This window comes from Chlorocebus sabaeus, chromosome 2 (assembly GCF_047675955.1).
Source record: "Chlorocebus sabaeus isolate Y175 chromosome 2, mChlSab1.0.hap1, whole genome shotgun sequence".
NCBI classification, from domain to species: Eukaryota; Metazoa; Chordata; class Mammalia; order Primates; family Cercopithecidae; genus Chlorocebus; species Chlorocebus sabaeus.
Genome location: NC_132905.1, coordinates 36,430,138 through 36,457,491, shown reverse-complemented (window position 1 = coordinate 36,457,491; position 27,354 = coordinate 36,430,138). Strand labels below are relative to the sequence as shown.

General features: G+C 39.2%; 2 protein-coding genes across 2 annotated transcripts in view; both read right to left on the bottom strand.

The window, feature by feature from the left end:
* Positions 1–6,173: 6,173 nt before the first annotated feature.
* On the bottom strand, positions 6,174–8,793 carry DEFB126 (defensin beta 126). Its single transcript, XM_037993963.2, has 2 exons — positions 8,382–8,793; positions 6,174–6,549 (listed from the first exon to the last, which is right to left on the bottom strand). The coding sequence occupies exons 1-2, from the start codon at positions 8,437–8,439 to the stop codon at positions 6,260–6,262; spliced, it is 348 nt and encodes a 115-aa protein (XP_037849891.1). The 5' UTR covers positions 8,440–8,793; the 3' UTR covers positions 6,174–6,259.
* A 1,836-nt stretch (positions 8,794–10,629) lies between these two features.
* The window catches only part of DEFB125 (defensin beta 125), a 33,205-nt gene continuing 16,480 nt past the window's right edge, over positions 10,630–27,354 (bottom strand). Inside the window, exon 2 of the mRNA XM_008019847.3 lies at positions 10,630–11,746. Within this exon, the coding sequence (XP_008018038.2) occupies positions 11,299–11,746 (448 nt within the window). The 3' untranslated portion in view covers positions 10,630–11,298. The remainder of the gene's footprint in view (positions 11,747–27,354) is intronic.

Below are 27,354 nucleotides of genomic sequence, written 5' to 3'. Positions count from 1 at the left end.
TGCCCAGCTAATTTTTTGTATTTTTTTCAGTAGAGACGGGATTTCACCGTGTTAGCCAGGATGGTCTCGATCTTCTGACCTCGTGATCCACCCGCTTCAGCCTCCCAAAGTGCTGGAAATACAGGCGTGAGCCATCGCGCCCAGCCTGTATCTTCTATTCCTTTGCTGAGATTTTCCTAGTTTGTAGTTTGTTTCAAATGTATCCACAGTCCCACTAATATATTATTTTTGCTTTTGTTGCTTGTGGTTTTGAGGTCATATTCAAGTAACTGTTGCCTAGACCAAAGTCATGAATATATTCCCTTCTGTTTCATTTTAGGAGGTTTACGTTTGCCAGGCTCACATTTAAATCTTTAAATCCATTTTGAGTTTGTGTGTGTGCGTGTGGTGTAAGATAAGGATCCATTTCATTTGTTTTGCCTGTGGAAATCCAGTTTTCCCAACACCATCTGTTGAAGTGACTATCATTTCTGTATTACATATTCTTGGTATTATCATTGAAGATCGTTTGTCGCACAGCAAAGGAAACAGTCAACAGAGTGAGAAGGCAGTTGATGGGATGGGAGGAAAATACTTGCCCACCATATATCACATAAGGTTAATATTAAAAATATGTAAGAAACGTACACAACTCAGTAGCGAAAAACTGATAGCCCACTTGAAAATCGGGCAAAGACCTGAACAGAAATCTTTCTAAAGAAGACGTAAAAGTGGCTAACAATTGTATGGAAAGGTGCTCAACATCACTAATCATCAGGGAAATGCAAATCAAAACCACAATGAGAAATCACTTCACACTTGTTAGGATGACTATTATCACAAAGACAAGAGATCACAAGTATTGGTGAGAATGTAAAGAAAAGGGAACTTTTGCACACTGTTGGTGGAAATGTAAATTAGCACAGCAATTATGTAAAACAGTATGGAGGCTTCTCAAAAAAATAAAAACAGAACTGGTATATGACCCATCAATCCCTCAACTCGGTATATACCAAAAAGAAATGAAATCAGCACCATGTAGAGATATCTGTGTTCAGCATTATTCACAATAGCCAAGATACAAAATCAACCTAAGTTGATAGATGAAGACATTATCGTCTATCAACATCGATAGATGAATACATTAAATAAATTGTATATATACACAATGGCACGTTATTCAGCCTTGAAAAAGGAGATCTTGCCGTTCAAAACAACATGGATGAACCCAGAGGACATTATGCTAAGTGAAATAAGACAGACACAGAAAAAAAGTACAGCATGATCTTACTTATATGTGGAATTTTAAAAGTCAAATACATAGAGGAGTGTAGACCAGTGATTATCAGGGGTAGGGGGGCATAGAGGAAATGGGAAGATGCTGGTCAAAGGGTACGAAGTTGAAGTTGAATAGGATAAAGTCTAGAGAGCTAAAGGGGAGTATGGGGACTCTAGTTAATAACATGGTGTTGCATACTGGAAATTTGCTAAGAGGATGGGTTTCAGGTGCTGTCTCCTTAAAAAAAGATAACTATGTGAAGAGATGGATATGTTAATTTGATTATAGCAATAATTTTACTATGTCTATGTATATCAAAGCATCATGTTGCATATATACCTTAAATATATACAAGTTTTTATTTTAAAAATCTAGGTGGTATTCCCCACTGCAGTTCTATTCTTAAACATTTTGCATGTTAGTTCTGGCTAGTTCCGTGTGTAGTTATCTAGTTTCAGGGGTCTGCCATGCCTTCTTATTCAGTTTTTAAAATTGTGGTAAAAACAACATTATTCAGTTTTAAAGACACCTGTTTTCCTGCACCCTCCTATCCTCTATCCTCACTAACTGGAAGGAGGGCTGATGCCAGCCACGGCCCCCTGGGGATTGAAGTTGAGACCACCCCTTGCTCTTCAATGATAATGAACTGGTTGGGAAGGGAAGTCCGCCTCAGGCCTTTTATACTATTGCAAGGAAGGGCAAGTTCACTCCCCTCAGTTTTCACCGACATGGCACCAGCAGGGAAGGGATTCCTCCCCAGGCCAATTGCTACCACTGGTTGAGGGATGAGAAATCTGAATCCCAGCTAGGTCTCTACTACCACTGCACAGGCAGCGAAGGGGAATGTTGCTCTGGGCTGCTTCACATGACTGCGTGGGAGTTGGATGCCCAGCCTTTCTTCTAGGTCTCCATTACCAACAGAGGGGAGGACTGCCATCTTCACCTCTCTGCAAGCCCTATGTGGGAGGTAAGAGTTCAGACTCTCCTCTTATTTTCCACTGACACCTCAAAGAAAAGAGTGTTCATTGTGTTTAGCTAGGTTAAGGTAAGTATTACGAAAAGTGCCCAGGAATCTTACTCTCATCTCAGGAGAGAAGTCAGACTTTTGAAAGAATATCCAGTTGGGATCGAGTATCAGTGACTGGTGAAATCTAAATCTTGTTTAATTTATAAGGCAAAAATGTATTCAAAACACTAGAGTCTGGGCCAGGTGCGGTGGCTCACACTTGTAATCCTAGCACTTTGGGAGGCCAAGGCGGGCGGATCACGAGGTCAGGAGATCGAGACCATCCTGGCTAACACAGTGAAACTCGGTCTCTACTAAAAGTACAAAAAAAATTAGCCGGGCGTGGTGGCGGGCACCTGTAGTCCCAGCTTCTAGGGCGGCTGAGGCAGAATGGCGTGAACCTGGGAGGCGGCGGAGCTTGCAGTGAGCAGAGATCGCACCACTGCACTCCAGCCTGGGAGACAGAGCGAGACTCAGTTTCAAAACAAACAAACAAACAAACAAACAAACAAAAAAACACTAGAGTCTGAATGCACACAGACATGCACGTGCATGGTTGACATAGCTATGTAATAGGAGTAGAAGTCAGCTTTGAGAATATAGTCAGGATTAGCATGAGATGGGGTAGAGATGTGACCTTGAGAACAAGTAAAATTGCCTTCTAAATATGGTTGTTCTTGTGCAAGATCCTCTTTCTCCCTGAAACTCAGAATTTCCATATTTTATTTTTTAAACATTTCATATTTTAAACTGGAATAACCTGTGTCTTATATGCCTTTTAAAATCTACATTTCTTAGAACTTCATCAGTGCTAGGGATCATGGTGCCCTATATGCAATATCTATTTTAATTTTTAGAGTAATTCTAAGAGGTAGATGCATGGTTATACCTGCCTTGCAAATGAGAAAATTGATATAGAGACCACATGATGTGTAAAATTAGTAAGGAACAAACCTAGATGTAACCCTAGATACATTTTACTCCAGGTTCCTCAGCTTTAATCATGTTGTCATAATTATCACACAATGCTTTTGCTTAAGAAATTGTGTATTAATGTGTTTGGCACATCGCAGTTTCTCACACGATAAAGATTCCTTTTCCCTTGTCCTCCTAATGCCATTAGTCAACTCCAAAGCAGGAAAAGAATATTTGCCACCTAAGTTCCAGCACGGCATGAAGGAGGGGTGAGATACAAGGCAAGAGGAAAGCAGGACACTGTTTCAGACTGCAGCACTGAGATTATATTCATCGTCTAGAATCAACGTGATAATAGCTCTAAGATGTCTTCAAGGTAGTGATCAAGGTGATAATTGAAAAGAAAGCACAGCAAGTTCTACTAGAAGCCTTTAAAATCTCATCTGGTTGTTCAAATAAATCCCATGACCCTCAACTTTGTTACACTATTCTAAGCCTAATAATGAGTCTTCCCTCAGGTGAAACGTAGGCTATAATCACCCATACTCATGCAAGACAGCAAAGGTCCAGTGGGCAGGGCCCTGGGGAAATGTGCTGTACTGTTTCTTATCCAGGGAACAACCTGTTACAGCTAAATCCCTATGATATGATTGACATTTTAATATATTACTCTCGCAACCCTCAAAGTACCTTGAGTTGGAGTAAGTATTTTCTCTGTTCTTCAAATTCAGCAACATAGGCTCAAAAATGGGAAATCATTTGTCTACGGTCCAAGAGTGGATATATGGTGGGATCATGAATGACCTCAGATACATCCAACTCTAAAGTTATATTTTTTTCCTACTATTCTCTTCTGCTGAAGTAACTTGCTTCTATCTTCCGACCTTCTTGTGTGAGTTCATGAGTTCTGCTTACAAAGATAAGCGTAGGTGTAAGAGGCAATGATGTCCTACCACTTGGGACAAGCCACTCCTCAAAACTCCTCTACTATGTAATGACATAGATCATAGATCTTCTAAAGGAGACAGAAGCCTGTTTCTTGGAAAAGATCTAAAATAAATAAAAATGAGATTTCAGTAACATCCAAAGATCTTTCAGGTCTTCGAGAATCCCTCTTACTTATTCAATAAGAATTAATATAGAATCTTGTTAGGGGACGGTAGAAGAAACAGAAGATAAAATGGTTCCTGTTCCTAAATAAAATTTCAAAGTCTAGAAGGGGAGAAGACATAAGCAGATATTCAGAGTGAGGCATGTGACGTGATGACTTAAAATTCTGGATAAGTCATAACAGTGGAGCACAAATGGTGGCAGTAGTGCCATTGTAAGTAGAACAGTGTGGTTATCAAAGTCCTCCAGAAGAAAATAAAGATTTTTTTCCAGGCAGTTAGAAATGGAGACAGAAAAGTATGTACAAAAACTCAAAACCAGAAGCAATCCAGTGAGTTCAAACCAATCACAAAGGGGTACGTGTGGCGGGATAGCAAGATGCCCTGTGAGAGTGCTTTGGAGGTAAAACTGGAAATGCAAGGCAGGTTCTGAACACCAAGAGTGATGAAGGCGGCACCGAAAAGTTGTCTTAGGATGCTATGGGCAAAGATGCCAGAGGGGAGTCTAAAGGTTAGATCTGTGTTTCAGAGAAGTGATTCTGGCTCTCATTGTGGAGTATAGTTAGGTGTGTGTGTGAAAGGAATGCAGAGCAATCAATGGGAAGGCTATTGCAATGATCCTAGCAGCAGTTGGAGATAGAGGTCATGGTACATATTGGAGGTGGTAGAGTGAACATGAATCTTCACTGGAATCAAGTGAAGAAGGAAAAGGAGTCTGTGATGGCACTCATGGATTTGTGTCTATAGTGGAGAAAACCCTTCCACCAATGTTTACTCCAACTTTTATATCTCTACACTAAATCTCTAGGATCTTATGGGGTCAAAGGTGAAGTTGACCCCACAAAACATAAGCCAATCTTATATTTTCAGAATCAGAAAGATGTACTATGACAGGGGTGGGGAGAAAGATACTGAGTAAAACACTATCATTTCATAAGTGAGCAGACTGAGATGACAAAGACAAACACAGCTACTGTAAGTGTCCAGAAAGTGAAGGCATCGGCATTGCCTATTCTCCCTGTCCAACTATCAGGGAAGTGGACCTGAGGCATGGATGGACGACTATGATACACCCAGTCATATTCTCTTATTGGTGCAGGCAGAGCACTAATGTAATGTAATGTAAGGGAAACATTCTATTGCTTGGGATGAGTGCCTGTCCTAACATTCAGGACACTTTATAGAGCTCTTGATCTCCCTTTCATCATATTTAAGTCGGAAGCTATGAATGAGGATTTCCAGGGTGAGAAGAAAATTGGGCAACCTCATGGTGCAGTGACAGAATGCTCTTAGTAGTTAATTTAGTCTGTCCCAGTCTTCTAATGCTTAGAAATCAAGTTTCCTATTCTCTAAAGTGAGGTTATAACACCTACATTCTCAGGTTGTTGTAGGAGGATTCTGTAGCATGATTTTGTGTTACTATCTACTCCAAAACTACATAGGAAATGCAGCCTTCAATCTGTATGAAATCACATCCACAGTTGGCTTTCAATCCTTTCATATTATAAGCCAATTGTTCTCACAGTGTGGTCCCTGGACCAGCAGCACTAGCATCACCTGGGAACTTGTGAGCAATGCAAATTCTCAAGCTCCCCTGCAGAACTGGAAACTAAAAGTGAGCCCTAGAAATCTGTGCTTTAGCCATATCTCCAGGTGTTTCTGATGTACGTGAAGTTTGATAATAATTGGTATGGCAAGCTGTGGGCCTAGAACTGTCTTCAAGGATGACATTGCTGCTATCTATCATTCCTGAGTGGGTGTTTTGGACTAACCCTCACTTGTTCCTGGGCCCTATTTTATTTGCATTTCTACTATAGACATGCTAGTGCAATGAAATTGTGGTGCCCTTCCAGATACTGTTGAATGGAGGGAAAGTGGGAAGGGGACTGTAGAGAGAAGAAGGACACCAGAATAAGCCTCTTTGCTTTAATGAGTCAGGGATCCTAGAGCAGGAGACAGAGGCTGGAATGTTCAAGTAGTGGGAGAAACAGGGGTAGCGGCCATCGTAGTCATCGAAGACATCAAACCATTAGACATCATCAAAGTTGTTGCTGTTGTTGCTGTTGCTGTTACTGTTGAAGTTTTTGTAGTCTTTGAGCGGACACAGAAAGAAGGATAAGCAGAAGGTTTGTCAGCTGGAACACAGCATGCCTTATGTTTGCCGCACATTACCCAACCATGTTCTGAACGCACCTCTTCAGGTTTGCATGTCTTCTTACAAATTCCAACATTGTTTAGACACCTTTTCACATACAAATTACCTGAATAAAGGAATTATATAGATTATTACGCCTAAGTATTTATCACAGGAGGATAAAAAATAGCAATAGTTTTTGAGCACTGTTTATTCAAGTGCCTTTCCAGTTGCTTTAGCATGTTTTTCCTAATCATAAATACCTACTTTGAGGTTTAAGTGAAATTTTATAAATATAAACACACATAGAATTCTTTAGATATGTGTATGTTAGAATACACACACACACACACACACACACACAAAGTGTAGAAAAAGGAAGACATACAAGTATGTGATGTATGTCGATGTATGTCACTAATGTTCCAGAGACAGAGGGAGAAATCAGGCAATTTAAACTCATAGAATTTCAAGGATGCAATAGGTCTAAAACATTTTTCGAGACAACCATGAGAGCATTATAATTTCCTCTTATCCACTATCAATTTGAACATTTCTGCAAATTCTAGGGAATATAAACTACAATCTCTAGAGGTGGGCTATGGAGTTATTATATAACCCTCCACCCATTAGGAAATTATACTAAAGAATGTTAGTTTATTTCATTGTGTCTTATGTAAAAGGTGGGACTGAGTCCAGTGTAAAAAACAAAATCATACATGAAAAACTGTTCTCAAGATGGAGAAGGACTTTCTAAGTTAATGGAAGAATGCAAAGAAAACACCAATAGATTTGACATCATGAAAATGAAAATTAGGTGTCTCAAATAAATAATTCATTTTAGAAGCAACCAATATATTTGAAAATATTTGCAAGAAATATGAAATACAAATGTTAAAAATACAAATACTCCAATAGTAACCATTGGTAATATGTGCCAGTTAACCTAGAAGAAATAATATCCTTGGACCAAGCAATGGAACTTCTAAAATTTACCTATACAAACAGAGAATCTCACAATGATATATTAATAAGGTTGTATAATGTTGTTTACAATACTCACACATTAGAAAAAATAATCCAAATGGCACACAATTAAGGACTCTCCAAGTTAATATTGGTACAAAAATATGACAGAATTATAAGCATCTACTGCAAATTGTATTTTCAAGGAATATTCAAAACCTGTGAAAATTTTCCTGATAGAATCTTAGGTAAAAAAATAAAGCAGGTTATAAACTCATATATCAGTTGGTTACAAGTGAAAAAAAATGCAAGCAGTGATGAAATGTGGCCAATTTATTTCTAAATAACTTTCAGTGTTCTTGTCTTGGTTTTGTAAATATAAGCTACAGAATCAATTAAAAATAAATGCTTACACAAACAGAGCTGAAATCTGATACAGATTTGAAATAGTTTCCACACAGAGTTTTTTTTTCCTTTTCCATTTTACAGTCCTATACATATATAGAAACAGCCTTCCCTGTTCTGTTAACAACGTGCAAGAACAAACAAACAAACAAAAAATCAGAGACCTTCTCTGTAAGACCAAGAACACTGGGGGAAGTAATATTATGTAATTGTTACCTCAGGAGGGAATATCGACCACAAAAAAAAAAAAAAAAAAAAAAAAAAAAAAGGTGAAATGAGGCAGAGCTTGACTGAACTGACCTGAAGTGACAGGATAGGAGTTTGGGATTTCAAGATGATTTCTACCTTTGGAGGCAACTTTATGGGATTTGCCTTACCCTACTCCCCAGCTCCGATCATAGATCCTGCTCTACCCTGAGAGCCTTCAAGTTTCTTAGAACAGCGGTGGTCTGAAGAAGTAGGACAAATCTCAGCCCGGCTCCCAGTGAGAAGCCAGACCCCATTTCCACAGACCACTTAGAAATAAGGACTCCATGTGCAGGACCCTGTTCTAGGCCAGTGTTTCTTCTTCCCCAAGATTCTGTTTACCTGAGACCAATTGGGCCAGGAGCATAAAAACTGCAAGGGTGAACAGTAGGGACTTCATCAGGAGGCAGTGGGTTCTATAGAGTCCAGAAGTCTCTATTCAGTATGACTCTGAACACAGATCTTTATTGTCTTTCTTAAGTGGGGTTGGGCTCAGCCAGTAGATTGGGAGGATGTAGGATATTGTGCCAACACAGCTTCAATCTATTGGCCAGCAACTCTAATGAGGCATCACTGTTCAAGAGTCCTGTGCTAGGCATGCCTTGGGAGAAGGATAAAGACTTAGAAGAGAAGTTGCAAACTCTGCTGAAGTGTATGGCAATTTGGAGAGAAAGAATTACAGGAAGAAATCATGCTGCTCTACCAAGGCTGGGTACTCTTAGCTGTTTTTTCACAGCCTCCAGTGTTAGTTCTATCAGGGTTCATCTTACTGCATGTAGCAGTCTGGTCACCTCTCTGTCTCTCCACCTAAAATACAATGTCTTTCTGATCACTTATGACATATTATTTTTATATATATATATGTAATTCGTCTCTGTATATTATTCTTTTCAGAGAAGGATAGAAGCAATTGTTTTTTAACTGATCAAATTAATGCTTTGTTGATGATCTGGAAATTTAAAAAGGCTTTTATAAAGAAATAAATAACTGCTCAAAGATATACGCACAAAGAAGTCTTGTCACTCTGTAGAGTAGCATAAAATGAAGTGCATCCATATGATTTAATTCTGTGCTTCTGTTAAAAAGAGTGCAGCAGATTTTATCTTATTAAACATGTTTTGAGTAAACAAGCAACATTTTAGAGCAACATGCATAGTAATGATTCCAATTTATGTGAAAAAGTTGTATGTATGTGAATATAAGTAAATGCATGAACTAAAAATGCAAATCACATGTCATTCTAATAAAAGTTGTTTTCTCTGGATGGGATTGAGTTTAAGGTGGCAACCAAAGAGAATTTTATTTCTGTTAAAGTTTTTTTTTTTGAGTGCCTGACTATATTGTGACTGAAAGCTATAAGGTCCTAGAGGTTTTGTTCTTTGAGAGGAGTTTTTATCTTTTTTCATTTCAAATTACTGACATATAATTGATTAAACTGCATTATTTAGAGTGTATAATTTGATTAACTTGGCAAAAGATGCACTGGTGAAACCATTACCATAATCAACATAATGCTTCTCATTCCTCTTTGGTATCCATTCTTTCCTCTTCTATTATAAAGACACATGCACACGCATATTTACGCAGCACTATTTGCAATAGCAAAGACATGGAACCAACCCAAATGCCCATCAATGATAGACTGGATTTAAAAAATGTGATACATATACACCATGGAATACTATGCAGTCATAAAAAGGAATGAGATCATGCTCTTTGCAGGGACATGGATGAAGCTCGAAGCCATCATCTTCAGCAAACTAACACAGGAACAGAAAACCAAACACCAGTGTTCTTGCTCATAAGTGGGAACTGAAGAATGAGAACACATGGAGGGGAATATGACACATGGGGGCCAGTCAGGGTGTGTGGGGAAGGGTAGGCAGAACATTAAGACAAATAGCTAATGCATGTGGGACTTAAAACCTAGATGATGGGTTGATGGGTGCAGCAAACCACCATGGCACATATATACCTATGTAACAAACCTACATGTTCTGCACTTCTATCCCAGAACTTAAAGTTAAAAAATAATAATAATAGTCAGCTGGGCACAGTATCTCATGCCTATAATCCCAGCATTTTGGGAGGCCAAGGCAGGTGGATCACGAGGTCAGGAGATCGAGACCATCCTGGCTAACATGATGAAAACCCATCTCTACTAAAAATAACAAAAAATTAGCCAGGCGTGGTGGCAGGTGCCTGTAGTCCCAGTTACTCAGGAGACTAAGGCAGGAGAATGACGTGAACCCAGGAGGCAGAGCTTGCAGTGAACTGAGATCGTGCCACTGCACTCCAGCTTGGGCGACAGAGCAAGACTGTGTCTCAAAAAAAAAAAAAAAAAAAAAAAAAACCTAATCAACTTTATAGTTATAACCGCTTCTCTGTAGTATCAGAAAACACTCACTGACCCATCTGTTGCCATACAAACAGCAGTCACATGCGTACAGCCATACAAAGCATAGAAACACTGCACACAACTAACATTCATGGACAAAACAGAGACCTGAGGAGGCATGTTATGAGGCTGCCATAGATGGAAGTTGGACTTCTAAGTGGAAAGAAGATTGGAAAGATAAGTAGAATTTGAGATGCAGCTTTTAATTTAATATGATGTACTCTCAAGGCAAGTCCCACTTTTATCTTTATCCAGTGAGATCAGTGCTTGTGCTGAATGAAAGAATTAGCTTCTAACTAACTGTTAGTTACCAGCTAGAACCTTAAACAAAATTTGACGTCATGACACACAGAAGTATTGTAAGTTCTTACAATAAAAGGTGGAGGGTAGAGAAGGGAACATTTGTCTGGAACCGTCTTTCTATATGCTTTTATATGTTCTCCTATATATGATAGCAGTGGGCCAGGCACTGTTAAAGTAAAAATTCTTGTCTTAGACATAATAGGCAGCTCCAAACAATGGTCTTCGTTTTTGTTTTTGGCATGGAAAAATACATAGACATACAAATGTTCACTTAAGACAAAAATTAGCTCACATATTTTAGTACATCAGAGGAAGACAGATAAAGACTTAAAGTCCAATTAAGAGAATCCTTGTATCTTCTATACGTTTCTGTCTACATGTTTCTAATTGCAAGGCAACTATCTCGGCTGTTGTCTTAGTAGTAGCAATTATGTCCATCCCCATGCTCATCCAATCCCTGATGGAATTTTCCGGGTGAAATTGGATTGGTAGAATCAGCTCTTTGGCTATTATTTCCAGCAGTATTTCTAGTTGTTCCATACCAGAAGTAAATGTTAATTAATTATGAGTAAGAGCCATCTGAGAAGGTGGTGGCATAGTAGTCTTGGAAGTAGTGGTCTCGGATGATGGCATAGTAGTCTTGGAAGTAATGGTCTCGGATGGTGGCATAGAAGTCTCGGGAGTATTGGTCTTGGGGGTCATCGTTTCTCCACGTGTGTCAAATGTTACCAGATCACTCAACTTAGATACTGGGGAACCAGTAAAAGAGCCCATATCACTATAATCAAATGTTATATCCTCTAGGTGAATCACACGAAATGGTGGTCGTCGAGTGTATTCATATGATATTATTATAGAAATGCAGCATGATAGCTTGTTCCTACAAAGAAGTATGTACCTTTCAGTATCTAAACATCGTCTTCTGCAATATCCTATATTATTCTTCCAACATTTTTGGGGTTCAAAGCTACCTGTAGAGAATAAAATATAGGTCAAATTTTTAACTCTGGCATCAACATAACAACTTTTCATTCATTCAAAAGTTTATACTGACTGACATCTAGACTAATATTATGTCAAATACAAAAAGCCATTGAAAGAGACAAACAGGACAACAAAAAGTGTATATTAAAATTGTGCCATGTGCCATTAAAGAAGTTATGTGGAGAAAAGGAGGAAGGTAGAAAAAGAGAGACAGGGACAGAGAGAGAGAGAGAGCATATTTAGACTGATACGAAACCTGGATAGAAAGGATGAAAATGAAAGCCCAGGACCAGACGGATTCACAGCTGAATTCTACCAGATATACAAAGAAGAGCTGGTATCATTCCTACTGAAACTATTCCCCCAAAATTGAGAAGGCAGGACTCCACTTTAACTTATTCTATGAGGCCAGCATCATCCTGAGTCCAAAATCTAGCAGAGACACAAGAAAAAAATTTCAGGCCAGTATCCTTGATGAACATCAGTGCAAAAATCCTGAACAAAATAGTAGCAAACTGAATCCAGCAGCACATCAAAAAGCTTACCCACTACAATCAAGTAGCCTTTATCCTTGGGAAGCAAGGTTGGTTCGACATATGCAAATCAATAAATGTGATGCTTACGGATAGCATTTAAAGTACAGAAATTGATAAACCATGGTGGGTTGAAATAATATGAGAGAAAAAGAGGAATAGAATTAAATTCTAGTGAGTTTCAATATTAAGAGATCAGATAAGATAAGAGATCAGATAAGAGGAAACGACTTAAAAGGACCAATAAGATAAGTCAGATCAGAACGGGAGAATAAGACACTAGAGTCTTAAAGCAGACCCCCAGCAAAGCAGAGCTCCAGCAAAGATTTGAGTATAATAGTTTAGTTGAGAGAAAATTCCTCCCTCAAAAAAATCAGTGGAGAAATGTAGAAATCAGGAAAGCAAGAAATCCAATAAAAGGTGAGTTATAACCTGTTATTATCATGAGATCATCTATCAACTGCTGGCCAGCAGCATGGCTGTGTTCTGTTTTCTCAGAGGACAATCCCACAGGGAAGCCCAGCAGCCAGGCTACAAATAAGCCTCAGACTCATGGATGAGCCTGGGAGACATGTTACATTCTGTTAAGTGAAATAGACACAAAAAAATAAATACCACGTGTTCTCATTCATAATTAGGAGCTAAAAAAGTTGAGTTCATAGAAGTAGACTGTAGAATAGTGATTACTAGAGGCTGGGAAGGGAATTGAGGATAGAGAGAGGTTGGTTAACAGATAGAAAATTACACCTAGATAGGAGGAAAAGGTTCCAGTGTCCTATAGCAGGGGTCCCCAACCCCCAGGCAGCCAATGGGTACTGCTCCATGGCCTGTTAGGAACCAGGCCGCACAGCAAAAGGTGAACAGCAGATATGTCAGCATCACCGCCTGAGCTCCACCTCTTGTCAGGTCAGCCAAGGCATTAGATTCTCATAACAGCATGAACCCTATTGTGAACTGTGTGCATGTGAGGGATCTAGGATGTGTGTTCCTTGTGAGACTCTAACTAATGCCTGATGACCTGAGGTGGAACAGTTTTATCCTGAAACCATCCCCACCACCATCTTCACCCCATTGGAAAAACTACCTTCCATGAAACTGGTCCCTGGTGCCAAAAGGGGTCTGCTGTTCTGTAGCACTGTAGGGTGACGGTAGTTAACAATCATTTATTGTATATTTTCAAATAGCTAGAAGAGAGGATTCTGAATATTCCCAAATAAAAAAATGACAAATGTTTGAGGTGATAGATATGCTAATTACCTTGATTTGATCAGTACACATTGTACACATATATCAAAATATCACTCTGCATCTTCTAAGTATGAACAATTATTACATGTCAACTAAAAGTAAAAGCAAAAATAGCATTTAGTTTTTATTTTTAAAAAAAGACCAAACAACTTAAAAAAATGTTTAATTGGGCATCAGGTCCCAATGGTGCAGTGTTACAGAAAAACCTCGAAGAATGAAACGGTGCATAGTTACAGTAAAAACCTTGAAGAACTAAAATCATTTGTTTTCTTCCCATAATAGCCTTGAACTGCAAATAAGGGAATTACCACAGGAAAAAAAAAAAATATTACCAAGCCCCGAAGTTATTCTACATGAGGCTCAAAGGACCTGGACTATTTATCCAGCTTCCCCCATAGTTAATAGATGATCCCGGAGACAGTTGATAATTTTCTGGCATTTCTGGATTGCCATATACAGGGGTATTTCACAAGCAGTTGTTGAAAGACTGGGAGACACTGACAGTTGCAGGTTGGGCTGATATGCATGAAAACAGAAAATGCATAAAGGTTATAGGGAAAGTTGTATCTGATGCGACTACATTAAGCAGGAGAGGAGACTGTTTCTTAAAGAACAGAGTGGTCATTTTGTGGTCAAATACAGCTGAGAGGTTAAAAAAAAAAGACGAAGGCAGGAAAGTGTCCATGCTTTTAGCAGTATGAAGGTCACTTCATACTGAGGAGAGCAGCCTCCGAGTGGTATGAGAAAAGAAACTAAATTGCAGTTGGTCAAAATGTGAATGAGAGAGAAGTGAATGCAGGATCTGTAAATGAAACTCTTAAGAAGTTTAGCTATAGGCCGGCGCGGTGGCTCAAGCCTGTAATCCCAGCACTTTGGGAGGCCGAGACGGGCGGATCACGAGGTCAGGAGATCAAGACCATCCTGGCTAACATGGTGAAACCCCGTCTCTACTAAAAAATACAAAAAACTAGCCAGGCGAGGTTGCGGGCGCCTGTAGTCCCAGCTACTCGGGAGGCTGAGGCAGGAGAATGGCGTAAACCTGGGAAGCGGAGCTTGCAGTGAGCTGAGATCCGGCCACTGCACTCCAGCCTGGGTGACAGAGCGAGACTCCGTCTCAAAAAAAAAAAAAAAAAAAAAGAAGTTTAACTCCAAAGAAAAGCAGAGAAATAAATAACTTGTTAGAGGGCAATGTAAGGTTAAGGGAGGGCTTTCAGGTTTGTTTTGAAGAATGAAATGGTGTTTGCAAGCAATGAGAAAAGAAACAAGCAGGCTGGGTGTGGTGGTTCACACATGTAAACCCAGCACTTTGGGAGACCGAGGCGGGCAGATCACCTGAGTTCAGCAGTTCGAGACCAGACTGGCCATGGTGAAACCCTGTTTCTACTAAAAATACAAAATTAGCTGGATGTGGTGGTACGTGCCTGTGATCCCAGATACTCTGGAGGCTGAGGCAGGAGAATCACTTGAACCAGGGAGTCGGAGGTTGCAGTGAGCCGAGATCAGGCCACTGCGATCCAACCTGGTGACAGAGCAAGACTCTGTCTCAAAAAAAGAAAGAAAAAGAGGGAAGGTTCATTTACAAGAGAAATGCAGTAGGATTTCCAAGCAGTGTGACTACTCATTTGAGGGGTGAAGATATAAATCTAAAGGGAAACTAGTGTGCTGCATTGTATGTTCATTTATCAAGCAGTAAACTGCCTGATCATCTTTCTCAAGACAATTGCCCAAGGAGTACCTAGATAAGTATATTCTAGGCAGAGGAAGCAGCTAGAGATAAGGATCTATGGAGGAGGAAGCCTGGCATATGTACAGAAGAGCAAGTAATTTTCTAAACAACCTTGCTTGAATTTAATGTGATAATATATATAAAGCATATATAGATGTATGTATGTATGTATGTGTTAGGCTCACAATAACTTGGTTCATATTTTATCCTCTGGGAAATATTGGCTCTAGTCCAACTTCACCGATTATTTATTTTACCTTCGCTCTTCTAGAGTCATTTATTCTATCTTTGTTATTTTACTGGCTCCATTTTACTTTGTACTTCGTGGAATTTTCTATAAGTTTCAAGTCTAGACCTTCCACTTATTTTGTGCCAGACAAACTCTAACCTTGCTTCTTCATTCCTCACATCTACAAAGATTTATATCTTAATTTTTTTTCTCCAGCATTATCCATACTTGAAATATGTCATCTTGGCTCTCTTCTTCCCCTTTGTCTTTGAATCCCCTTGTTCTGTCAATTATTCTTCAAAATTGTTTCTCACTTACATTCCTTCCTACTGCTTTTATGTTATCCCCTCCATTATTAAATTAGGCTATAATCACACAGTCATCAAAATTTTGGGCCCCTTCCATGGTGCAGGCACCATCCTGGACCCTTGAGGTACATCTGTGAACTAAACAGACAAAAATCACATGGAGCTGACTTTCTAGCAGAGGGAGATAGACAATAAAAAGCAAGTGCACTCCCTGCTAGACTGTATGGTTTACAGACTTAAATCTAAGACCTGAAACTATGAAACTACCTGAAGAAAACATTAGGGAAACACTTCAGGACATTGGTCTTGGCAAAGGTTTCTTGGGTAAGACCGCAAAAGCACAGGCAACCAAAGCAAAAATAGACAATTAGGATTACATCAAACTAAAAAGCTTGGGCACAGCAAAGGAAATAATCAACAAAGTGAAGATATAGCCCACAGAGTGGGAGAAAATATTTGAAAACTATGTGTCTGATGAGGAATTAACAACCAAAAATATATTAATATAAGGAACTCAAACAACTCCATAGCGAACAAAAACAAAAACAAATAATCTGATTTTAAAATGAGTAAAAGATTCGAGTAGACATTTCTCAACAGAAGATATACAAATGGCCAACAGGTATACATGAAAATATGGTAAAAACATGGTAAGGATGGTAATTTATATATGTATATTTTACCTCAATAAAAAACAAAGTACATTTTGTAGATGAAAAGGTGATAAATGGTTTGCAGAAAGAAGGGAGAATAGATGTAAGGGTAATAGAAGATTCTTAAACAGGAGTTGCACAGGCCTGTGTAACAAGGTGATGATTAAAAGCTTGAAGGAGGTAAAGGAATTAGTCACACCAGCAAGTGCATTCTAGGCAGAGGAAACAAACAGAGCTCTATGGGTTGTGTAAGTCTGCTATGTTTGGGGAAGAGCACTGGGGCCTGTGTGGCTATAGTGGAGTGAACAAGGACTATAATAGTAGGAGATGAGGTGAGAAAGATCATAAGGGCCAGATCCTGCAGGGCCAGGTGAGCCATTGTATGGACTCTGGTTACTGCTCTGAGTATAGAGGGGGCCATAGCAGAGTTTTGAGCAAAAGTACATGATCTGACTTCCAGTGTAAGCGGATTATGCATTATGTGTACTTCACAAGAGGGTGGAAGGGAAGAGCAGAAGGACAGAGATCCTGAGGAAGCTATGGCAGTAACACAGGTGAGAGATGATGATGACTAGAATCAGAGTGGCAACAATGGAGGTGACGAGAATAATTGCATTCTGGATATAATTTGCAGGCAGATGTAATAGACTTCCTAATAGATATGAATGTCATAGGATATAGAAAAATCAAAGATAATTCCAAGAATTTGGTTTAAGCAGTAGAATGATGGCAATTGAGAATAATTCATAATTTTTTTTCTAGAGTGACAATAGTCATTTTATTCAAAGAACTTCAGTCTGGAACTATTATGTTGTTAGGACATGTGATCTTCATCAAGCTGTATCTCAAAATTCTAAAATTAGAAATATGACTAGCAATTGCATGTTTCTAAGCAGGGGAGCCATGTAGCCAAAACATTATCCCATGTGTGGAATTCTTACCACACATACCAGATATAAAATCAGCTAGCAACAACTTAAAATATATCTATTGAGAGCAGTCCACTGATAGCTTGGCTTGGTAAAAAAGTTGCTTCACAAGCCATCAGGGGCTATCTCACTTGAAAACACGTAATATAAAGCCCAGAGAGACTAAATAGTTAAATTTCAAAACCAAACCTGTAAGAGAACACAAAAATGAAAATCTCTACATCAAAAGAAATGAAAACCAATCTCTCCACAATAAAAGAGAAAAAGAAGCATAGACAATTTGTGGAAAAGTTAAATATACATTAAGCATGTATTTGGAGTTTGACTTCCCCATTACTCACAGACATAAATAAAAATTAACTAAATATAATCTTTCATTTTTAGGACTTGGCAAGTATTCAAAAATTGATAATACATGAAGCAGACAGAAAAAACTACATCTCCAGGAATTTTATGCTGAATGATTTATGTATAAGAAAGGTTATGCTAGCCATCCTTGTCTATAAAATGTAAATGCACTTATTTATGCAAAAAAAAATTTGGCTAAGTAATTTAAACAGTATCCATTCTATAAAATTTTATGCAGTCATTGGAAATAGTTTTTGAAAAATATTTAGTAAGCGGGAAAATACTAATAGTTTAATAGAAAATTTATAAGTATGCTATACATTTTTATTCAAACAAGAAAACTGAGGACGAAAAACTGATCAAAAATATTTTGTCTCTTTTAACTTCTTTACAATTTTTTTAACTCTTTACAATTTCAAAATTTCCAAATTTTCAACAAATACAGCAGTTTATAATCAGAAGTGAAAGTAGATATTAATTCTGTAACTCATATTACATCAACATGTGAATCAAGACATAACAGATCATAGGCACAGTTTTAACCATTTAATAGACATGAATAGCATCTTTCTAGGCAACATGTAACACCTCTGAATTTAACAAAAGCCAAATTTCTTAGTATATAAAGATAAGAAAGTTTAGAAATCTAATGGACTGGATGTTCAAACTCATTTATAACTGAAGTGTCATGAATTCATTCTTTTCCCTCATTCAGAAATACAAATAAGAAATGAAATATTGAGAGAGAGGAAACATTTTTAAAGGAGAGGGGAGAGAGAAAGAGAGAGAGGAGAGAGGCCCAATGTAACATCATTTTCACATATTAGACTGTAAAACTTGGAAGAATGTAGTAGAAAAAACAAAAAGGACTGATGAGCGTATGGGAAGCTGACACTCTTGCAGCTGGTGATAGGAGAGAAGAGTAGTTCAGCTTTTCTGGTAGGTGATTTGTGTATGTGTGTGTGTGTGTCCATGTGTCCAGTCATAAATGGAAAGACATACATTTGCTTACAAATTTTTCTTGCTGAATTGTTTTTGATAATTAAAGACCTATTTTTCATCAGTAGCAGAGTAATTAATGTGAGGAGATTCATCTGCTCCTCCTCAAAGTTTTACTTATTGATTAAAAATAATGAACTAGGTTTATGTATGGATAAGATGACTCTAATATATTGCTAGAACATTGCAGAACAATTCACATGGTGCATTTGCAATTGCATTTTTTTAAAATCTAAAAAGTATACACAGGCAAATAAGTATATTTGGATTTGCTAGGATATATAAGACATTGGTAACATTGATTGATTCTGAAGGGGAAGACTGAAGAACTGGTATTCTTGGACAGGCAAATCCTTTTCTTTTCCTTAAACCCTATAAATCTATCAATTTCTTGATACACAAGTCAATTGCAAGTATTATTTTTTAATAAAAAGTTAACAATTTTCAAAAGTAGCATTATTAAATAGTGGAAACAGACTGTTCCTATTCATCTAAAATTAGAAGCTCCCCATTGGTCACTAGTCTTTCTATCCTGTCTTCACTCCACTTATTTCCACTTCTACCCCAAACATATATATTGTCTCTTCCATATGATAGTGCTACAGAATCTACAAACTGTCAATGGACTTGTTCACCATATCTAAGAACATGAAAATGAGGGCCTCCCTCTGAAGGTACTCTCTGGGCAAAGAAGAATTCAAGATGGTAGGAGAGATAGTGTATGCAAGATGGCCGAATAGGAACAGCTCCAGTCTCCAACTCCCAGCGCGAGCGACACAGAAGACCGGTGATTTCTGCATTTTCAACTGAGGTACTGGGTTCATCTCACTGGGGAGTGCCAGACAATCGGTGCTGGTCAGCTGCTGCAGCCCGACCAGCGAGAGCTGAAGCAGGGCGAGGCATTGCCTCACCTGGAAAGCGCAAGGGGGAAGGGAATCCCTTTTCCTAGCCAGGGGAACTGAGACACACAACACCTGGAAAATCGGGTAACTCCCACCCCAAAACTGCGCTTTAAGCAAACAGGCACACCAGGAGATCATATCCCACACCTGGCCGGGAGGGTCCCACACCCACGGAGCCTCCCTCATTGCTAGCACAGCAGTCTGTGATCTACCGGCAAGGCAGCAGCGAGGCTGGGGGAGGGGCGCCCGCCATTGCTGAGGCTTAAGTAGGTAAACAAAGCTGCTGGGAAGCTCGAACTGGGTGGAGCTCACAGCAGCTCAAGGAAACCTGCCTGTCTCTGTAGACTCCACCTCTGGGGATAGGGCACAGTAAACAATAACAAATGCAGCAGCTCTGCAGATGCAAACGACTCTGTCTGACAGCTTTGAAGAGAGCAGTGGATCTCCCAACATGGAGGTTGAGATCTGAGAAGGGACAGACTCCCTGCTCAAGTGGGTCCCTGACCCCTGAGTAGCCTAACTGGGAGACATCCCCCACTAGGGGCAGTCTGACACCCCACACCTCACAGGGTGGAGTACACCCCTGAGAGGAAGCTTCCAAAGCAAGAATCAGACAGGTACACTCGCTGTTCAGAAATATTCTATCTTCTGCAGCCTCTGCTGCTGATACCCAGGCAAACAGGGTCTGGAGTGGACCTCAAGCAATCTCCTACAGCTACAACCTACAGCTGAGGATCCTGACTGTTAGAAGGAAAGCTATCAAACAGGAAGGACACCTACACCAAAACCCCATCAGTACATCACCATCATCAAAGACCAGAGGCAGATAAAACCACAAAGATGGGGAAAAAGCAGGGCAGAAAAGCTGGAAATTCAAAAAATAAGAGCGCATCTCCCCCGGCAAAGGAGCGCAGCTCATCGCCAGCAACGGATCAAAGCTGGACGGAGAAAGACTTTGACGACATGAGAGAAGAAGGCTTCAGTCCATCAAATTTATCAGAGCTAAAGGAGGAATTACGTACCCAGCGCAAAGAAACTAAAAATCTTGAAAAAAAAGTGGAAGAATTGATGGCTAGAGTAATTAATGCAGAGAAGCTCACAAACGAAATGAAAGAGACGAAAACCATGGCACGAGAAATACGTGACAAATACACAAGCTTCAGTAACCGACTTGATCAACTGGAAGAAAGATGTCAGCGATGGAGGATCAAATGAATGAAATGAAGCGAGAAGAGAAACCAAAAGAAAAAAGAAGAAAAAGAAATGAACAAAGCCTGCAAGAAGTATGGGATTATGTAAAAAGACCAAATCTACGTCTGATTGGGGTGCCTGAAAGTGAGGGGGGAAAATGGAACCAAGTTGGAAAACACTCTTCAGGATATCATCCAGGAGAACTTCCCCAACCTAGTAGGGCAGGCCAACATTCAAATCCAGGAAATACAGAGAACGCCACAAAGATACTCCTCGAGAAGAGCAACTCCAAGACACATAATTGCCAGATTCACCAAAGTTGAAATGAAGGAAAAAATCTTAAGGGCAGCCAGAGAGAAAGGTCGGGTTACCCACAAAGGGAAGCCCATCAGACTAACAGCAGATCTCTCGGCAGAAACTCTTCAAGCCAGAAGAGAGTGGGGGCCAATATTCAACATTCTTAAAGAAAAGAATTTTAAACCCAGAATTTTATATCCAGCCAAACTAAGTTTCATAAGTGAAGGAGAAATAAAATCCTTTACAGATAAGCAAATGCTTAGAGATTTTGTCACCACTAGGCCTGCCTTACAAGAGACCCTGAAGGAAGCACTAAACATGGAAAGGAACAACCGGTACCAGCCATTGCAAAAACATGCCAAAATGTAAAGACCATCGAGGCTAGGAAGAAACTGCATCAACTAACGAGCAAAATAACCAGTTAATATCATAATGGCAGGATCAAGTTCACACATAACAATCTTAACCTTAAATGTAAATGGACTAAATGCTCCAATTAAAAGACTGGATAAAGAGTCAAGACCCATCAGTCTGCTGTATTCAGGAGACCCATCTAACACGCAGAGACATACATAGGCTCAAAATAAAGGGATGGAGGAAGATTTACCAAGCAAATGGAGAACAAAAAAAAGTGGGGGTTGCAATACTAGTCTCTGATAAAACAGACTTTAAACCATCAAAGATCAAAAGAGACAAAGAAGGCCATTACATAATGGTAAAGGGATCAATTCAACAGGAAGAGCTAACTATCCTAAATATATATGCACCCAATACAGGAGCACCCAGATTCATAAAGCAAGTCCTTAGAGACTTACTTACAAAGAGACTTAGACTCCCATACAATAATAATGGGAGACTTCAACACTCCACTGTCAACATTAGACAGATCAACGAGACAGAAAGTTAACAAGGATATCCAGGAATTGAACTCATCTCTGCAGCAAGCAGACCTAATAGACATCTATAGAACTCTCCACCCCAAATCAACAGAATATACATTCTTCTCAGCACCACATCGTACTTACTCCAAAATTGACCACGTAATTGGAAGTAAAGCACTCCTCAGCAAATGTACAAGAACAGAAATTTAAAAAAGCTGTCTCTCAGACCACAGTGCAATCAAACTAGAACTCAGGACTAAGAAAATCAAAACCGCTCAACTACATGGAAACTGAACAACCTGCTCCTGAATGACTACTGGGTACATAACGAAATGAAGGCAGAAATAAAGATGTTCTTTGAAACCAATGAGAACAAAGATACAACATACCAGAATCTCTGGGACACATTTAAAGCAGTGTGTAGAGGGAAATTTATAGCACTAAATGCCCACAAGAGAAAGCAGGAAAGATCTAAAATTGACACTCTAACATCGCAATTAAAAGAACTAGAGAAGCAAGAGCAAACACATTCGAAAGCTAGCAGAAGGCAAGAAATAACTAAGATCAGAGCAGAACTGAAGGAGATAGAGACACAAAAAACCCTCCAAAAAATCAATGAATCCAGGAGTTGGTTTTTTGAAAAGATCAACAAAATTGACAGACCACTAGCAAGACTAATAAAGAAGAAAAGAGAGAAGAATCAAATCGACGCAATTAAAAATGATAAAGGGGATATCACCACCGACCCCACAGAAATACAAACTACCATCAGAGAATACTATAAACACCTCTACGCAAATACACTGGAAAATCTAGAAGAAATGGATAATTTCCTGGACACTTACACTCTTCCAAGACTAAACCAGGAAGAAGTTGAATCCCTGAATAGACCAATAGTAGGCTCTGAAATTGAGGCAATAATTAATAGCCTACCAACCAAAAAAAGTCCAGGACCAGATGGATTCACAGCTGAATTCTACCAGAGGTACAAGGAGGAGCTGGTACCATTCCTTCCGAAACTATTCCAATCAATAGAAAAAGAGGGAATCCTCCCTAACTCATTTTATGAGGCCAACATCATCCTGATACCAAAGCCTGGCAGAGACACAACAAAAAAAGAGAATTTTAGACCAATATCCCTGATGAACATCGATGCAAAAATCCTCAATAAAATACTGGCAAACCGGATTCAGCAGCACATCAAAAAGCTTATCCACCATGATCAAGTGGGCTTCATCCCTGGGATGCAAGGCTGGTTCAACATTCGCAAATCAATAAACATAATCCAGCATATAAACAGAACCAAAGACAAGAACCACATCATTATCTCAATAGATGCAGAAAAGGCTTTTGACAAAATGCAACAGCCCTTCATGCTAAAAACGCTCAATAAATTCGGTATTGATGGAACGTACCTCAAAATAATAAGAGCTATTTATGACAAACCCACAGCCAATATCATACTGAATGGGCAAAAACTGGAAAAATTCCCTTTGAAAACTGGCACAAGACAGGGATGCCCTCTCTCACCACTCCTATTCAACATAGTGTTGGAAGTTCTGGCTAGGGCAATCAGGCAAGAGAAAGAAATCAAGGGGATTCAGTTAGGAAAAGAAGAAGTCAAATTGTCCCTGTTTGCAGACGACATGATTGTATATTTAGGAAACCCCATTGTCTCAGCCCAAAATCTCCTTAAGCGGATAAGCAACTTCAGCAAAGTCTCAGGATACAAAATTAATGTGCAAAAATCACAAGCATTCTTATACACCAGTGACAGTCAAACAGAGAGCCAAATCAGGAATGAACTTCCATTCACAATTGCTTCAAAGAGAATAAAATACCTAGGAATCCAACTTACAAGGGATGTAAAGGACCTCTTCAAGGAGAACTACAAACCACTGCTCAGTGAAATAAAAGAGGACACAAACAAATGGAAGAACATACCATGCTCATGGATAGGAAGAATCAATATCGTGAAAATGGCCATACTGCCCAAGGTAATTTATAGATTCAATGCCATCCCCATCAAGCTACCAATGAGCTTCTTCACAGAATTGGAAAAAACTGCTTTAAAGTTCATATGGAACCAAAAAAGAGCCCGCATCTCCAAGACAATCCTAAGTCAAAAGAACAAAGCTGGAGGCATCACGCTACCTGACTTCAAACTATACTACAAGGCTACAGTAACCAAAACAGCATGGTACTGGTCCCAAAACAGAGATATAGACCAATGGAACAGAACAGAGTCCTCAGAAATAATACCACACATCTACAGCCATCTGATCTTTGACAAACCTGAGAGAAACAAGAAATGGGGAAAGGATTCCCTATTTAATAAATGGTGCTGGGAAAATTGGCTAGCCATAAGTAGAAAGCTGAAACTGGATCCTTTCCTTACTCCTTATACGAAAATTAATTCAAGATGGATTAGAGACTTAAATGTTAGACCTAATACCATAAAAATCCTAGAGGAAAACCTAGGTAGTACCATTCAGGACATAGGCATGGGCAAAGACTTCATGTCTAAAACACCAAAAGCAACGGCAGCAAAAGCCAAAATTGACAAATGGGATCTCATTAAACTAAAGAGCTTCTGCACAGCAAAAGAAACTACCATCAGAGTGAACAGGCAACCTACAGAATGGGAGAAAATTTTTGCAATCTACTCATCTGACAAAGGGCTAATATCCAGAACCTACAAAGAACTCAAACAAATTTACAAGAAAAAAACAAACAACCCCATCAAAAAGTGGGCAAAGGATATGAACAGACATTTCTCAAAAGAAGACATTCATACAGCCAACAGACACATGAAAAAATGCTCATCATCACTGGCCATCAGAGAAATGCAAATCAAAACCACAATGAGATACCATCTCACACCAGTTAGAATGGCGATCATTCAAAAGTCAGGAAACAACAGGTGCTGGAGAGGATGTGGAGAAATAGGAACACTTTTACACTGTTGGTGGGATTGTAAACTAGTTCAACCATTATGGAAAACAGTATGGCGATTCCTCAAGGATCTAGAACTAGATGTACCATATGACCCAGCCATCCCATTACTAGGTATATACCCAAAGGATTATAAATTATGCTGCTATAAAGACACATGCACACGTATGTTTATTGCAGCACTATTCACAATAGCAAAGACTTGGAATCAACCCAAATGTCCATCAGTGACAGATTGGATTAAGAAAATGTGGCACATATACACCATGGAATACTATGCAGCCATAAAAAAGGATGAGTTTGTGTCCTTTGTAGGGACATGGATGCAGCTGGAAACCATCATTCTCAGCAAACTATCACAAGAACAGAAAACCAAACACCGCATGTTCTCACTCATAGGCGGGAACTGAACAATGAGATCACTTGGACTCGGGAAGGGGAACATCACACACCGGGGCCTATCATGGGGAGGGGGGAGGGGGGAGGGATTGCATTGGGAGTTATACCTGATGTAAATGACGAGTTGATGGGTGCAGCACACCAACATGGCACAAGTATACATATGTAGCAAACCTGCACGTTGTGCACATGTACCCTACAACTTGAAGTTTAATAATAATAAATTAATTAAAAAAAAAAAAAAACCAAGATGGTAGGAGATCTAATAGGACACAACAATGAAATGGATACAACAGAATAATCAAAATAGAAGTGAAGTGAGGCTTAGCTAACATTGGATAGTTATGTAGAGAGACAGATAGGGTGGCTCAGAGCATTAAGGAAATTCTTGTCTTTGGAGAAATGCCTCAGAGGACATCCCAGCTTGCTAGATGTCCCTAACAGAAAGATTCTCAGAGACTAGGGGCATGGAGCTGCCAAAATAAGAGCATTTCTGCTGCTCTTTATTGGCCCAGATTTTTCCTGTAGATTCCTTCTCTTCCCATCATGATACCAGGGGAGCCCAAGGGCAACAACTCATCCTAGTTCCATCATCTCTGCTTTATAGGGTTCCATTACCTTTGGTCACCTGAGTTAGCAACCCACAGATAATGAAGGTCAGTATCAGGAGATTCATGGCTCCTGGGAGAGAAGAAGCTCTGTGTCCTGAGGAATACAGAACACTGCACAGCAAGGAATTTAAGTGATCACCTTTACTGTTCTATCATGGGTGATGAACCAGAGAAGGGGAAAATGCCATGCCACCCAGATCACCAGACCATTAATTTGCAACACTGACTGTGCATGACACAATAACGTCTGCTTCTAGAAATTATTAAAGAAAGCTCAGGCCTTATGAGATACGCTATTATCCCATAGAACTGTAAGGTCTGATGGAAAGAAACAGCCCCAAGAGAAAGTTTTGGTTAACTTTAGATGGGGTCAATTGCCTTTCTCCTCTGTCTGTATGCAGCACTTCATACGTACCCAGTGACAGCAGAATGGTGTGTAAAGATATCACTTGTGGCAGTCCAATAGCTTACAACATCTGGTATTCACCTTTTCTTCTGAGTGATCACCCCAGTATGAATTCCTGTGAAACAAGAAAGACACTTTTTAACTAATAAGTTCATAAGATTCCATCAATTATGAGATAGAAGGAATTTGGAATGAAAATAGTGAAACAGGAAAAGAGGTTTTATTGGTGCTCTTCTTTTTCCCACTCCACTGTCCCATCAACTTTTTTCCCTCATTCAGAAATACAAATAAGAAATGAAATATTGAGAGAGAGGAAACATTTTTAAAGGAGAGGGGAGAGAGAAAGAGAGAGAGGAGAGAGGCCCAATGTAACATTGTGCCTCCCCATCCCCACTACCAAAGGAGAAAAATATAGGAGATATTTGTGAAATTGCCCAGTAGGGGTGATCAGCACTTTGTCTCCTGGAAGAGTTTGCTGAGCTGTATTTCTCCCACATATGTTTAATACCACCGGATGCCAAGAAAATCAGGAAAAGTTTTTACTGTTTAGAAAAAAAAAGTGCAGCTCACTGCCTGTGTTCATTTAATTTTACATTAACACCCTCTTGAGGCTGACTGATTTTCAGTGTGAAAATAAAATATACAAACTGTTCTTGGAATTATTTTTGAACAGAACTAACATCAGTATCATCTGAATCATCAGAATCGTCTATTTTGGAAAAAACTGGATTCATTAAATGACTCTTTGGCCAAAAACTGTTTGAGAACAATATTAACATAGGAATGCTATGCTTTCTAGAATTTGGCATTTTCAGCGATCAAGAATTTCTATATTTTGTAAATGGAAATTTACATTGCTAAAAACAAGATGCTACAAATAGAATGATAACTTGTGTTTTCAAAGTCAATATATTAGAAAGATGTGAAAATAATAATAAAGGTGACATATTTCATGGCAAAGTTATCTCAGGGTAAACCCTGGCACTGCAAGTGCCACCAGCGAGTACTCTGGGTG

Bases quoted from the DNA above. Each gene is read 5' to 3' on its own strand.
- DEFB126 (XM_037993963.2), bottom strand. From the start codon at position 8,439: ATGAAGTCCCTACTGTTCACCCTTGCAGTTTTTATGCTCCTGGCCCAA. The intron at 6,550-8,381 runs GTAAACAGAATC...TCCTTTATTCAG, and splicing joins CCTGGCCCAATTGGTCTCAG to GTAATTTGTATGTGAAAAGG.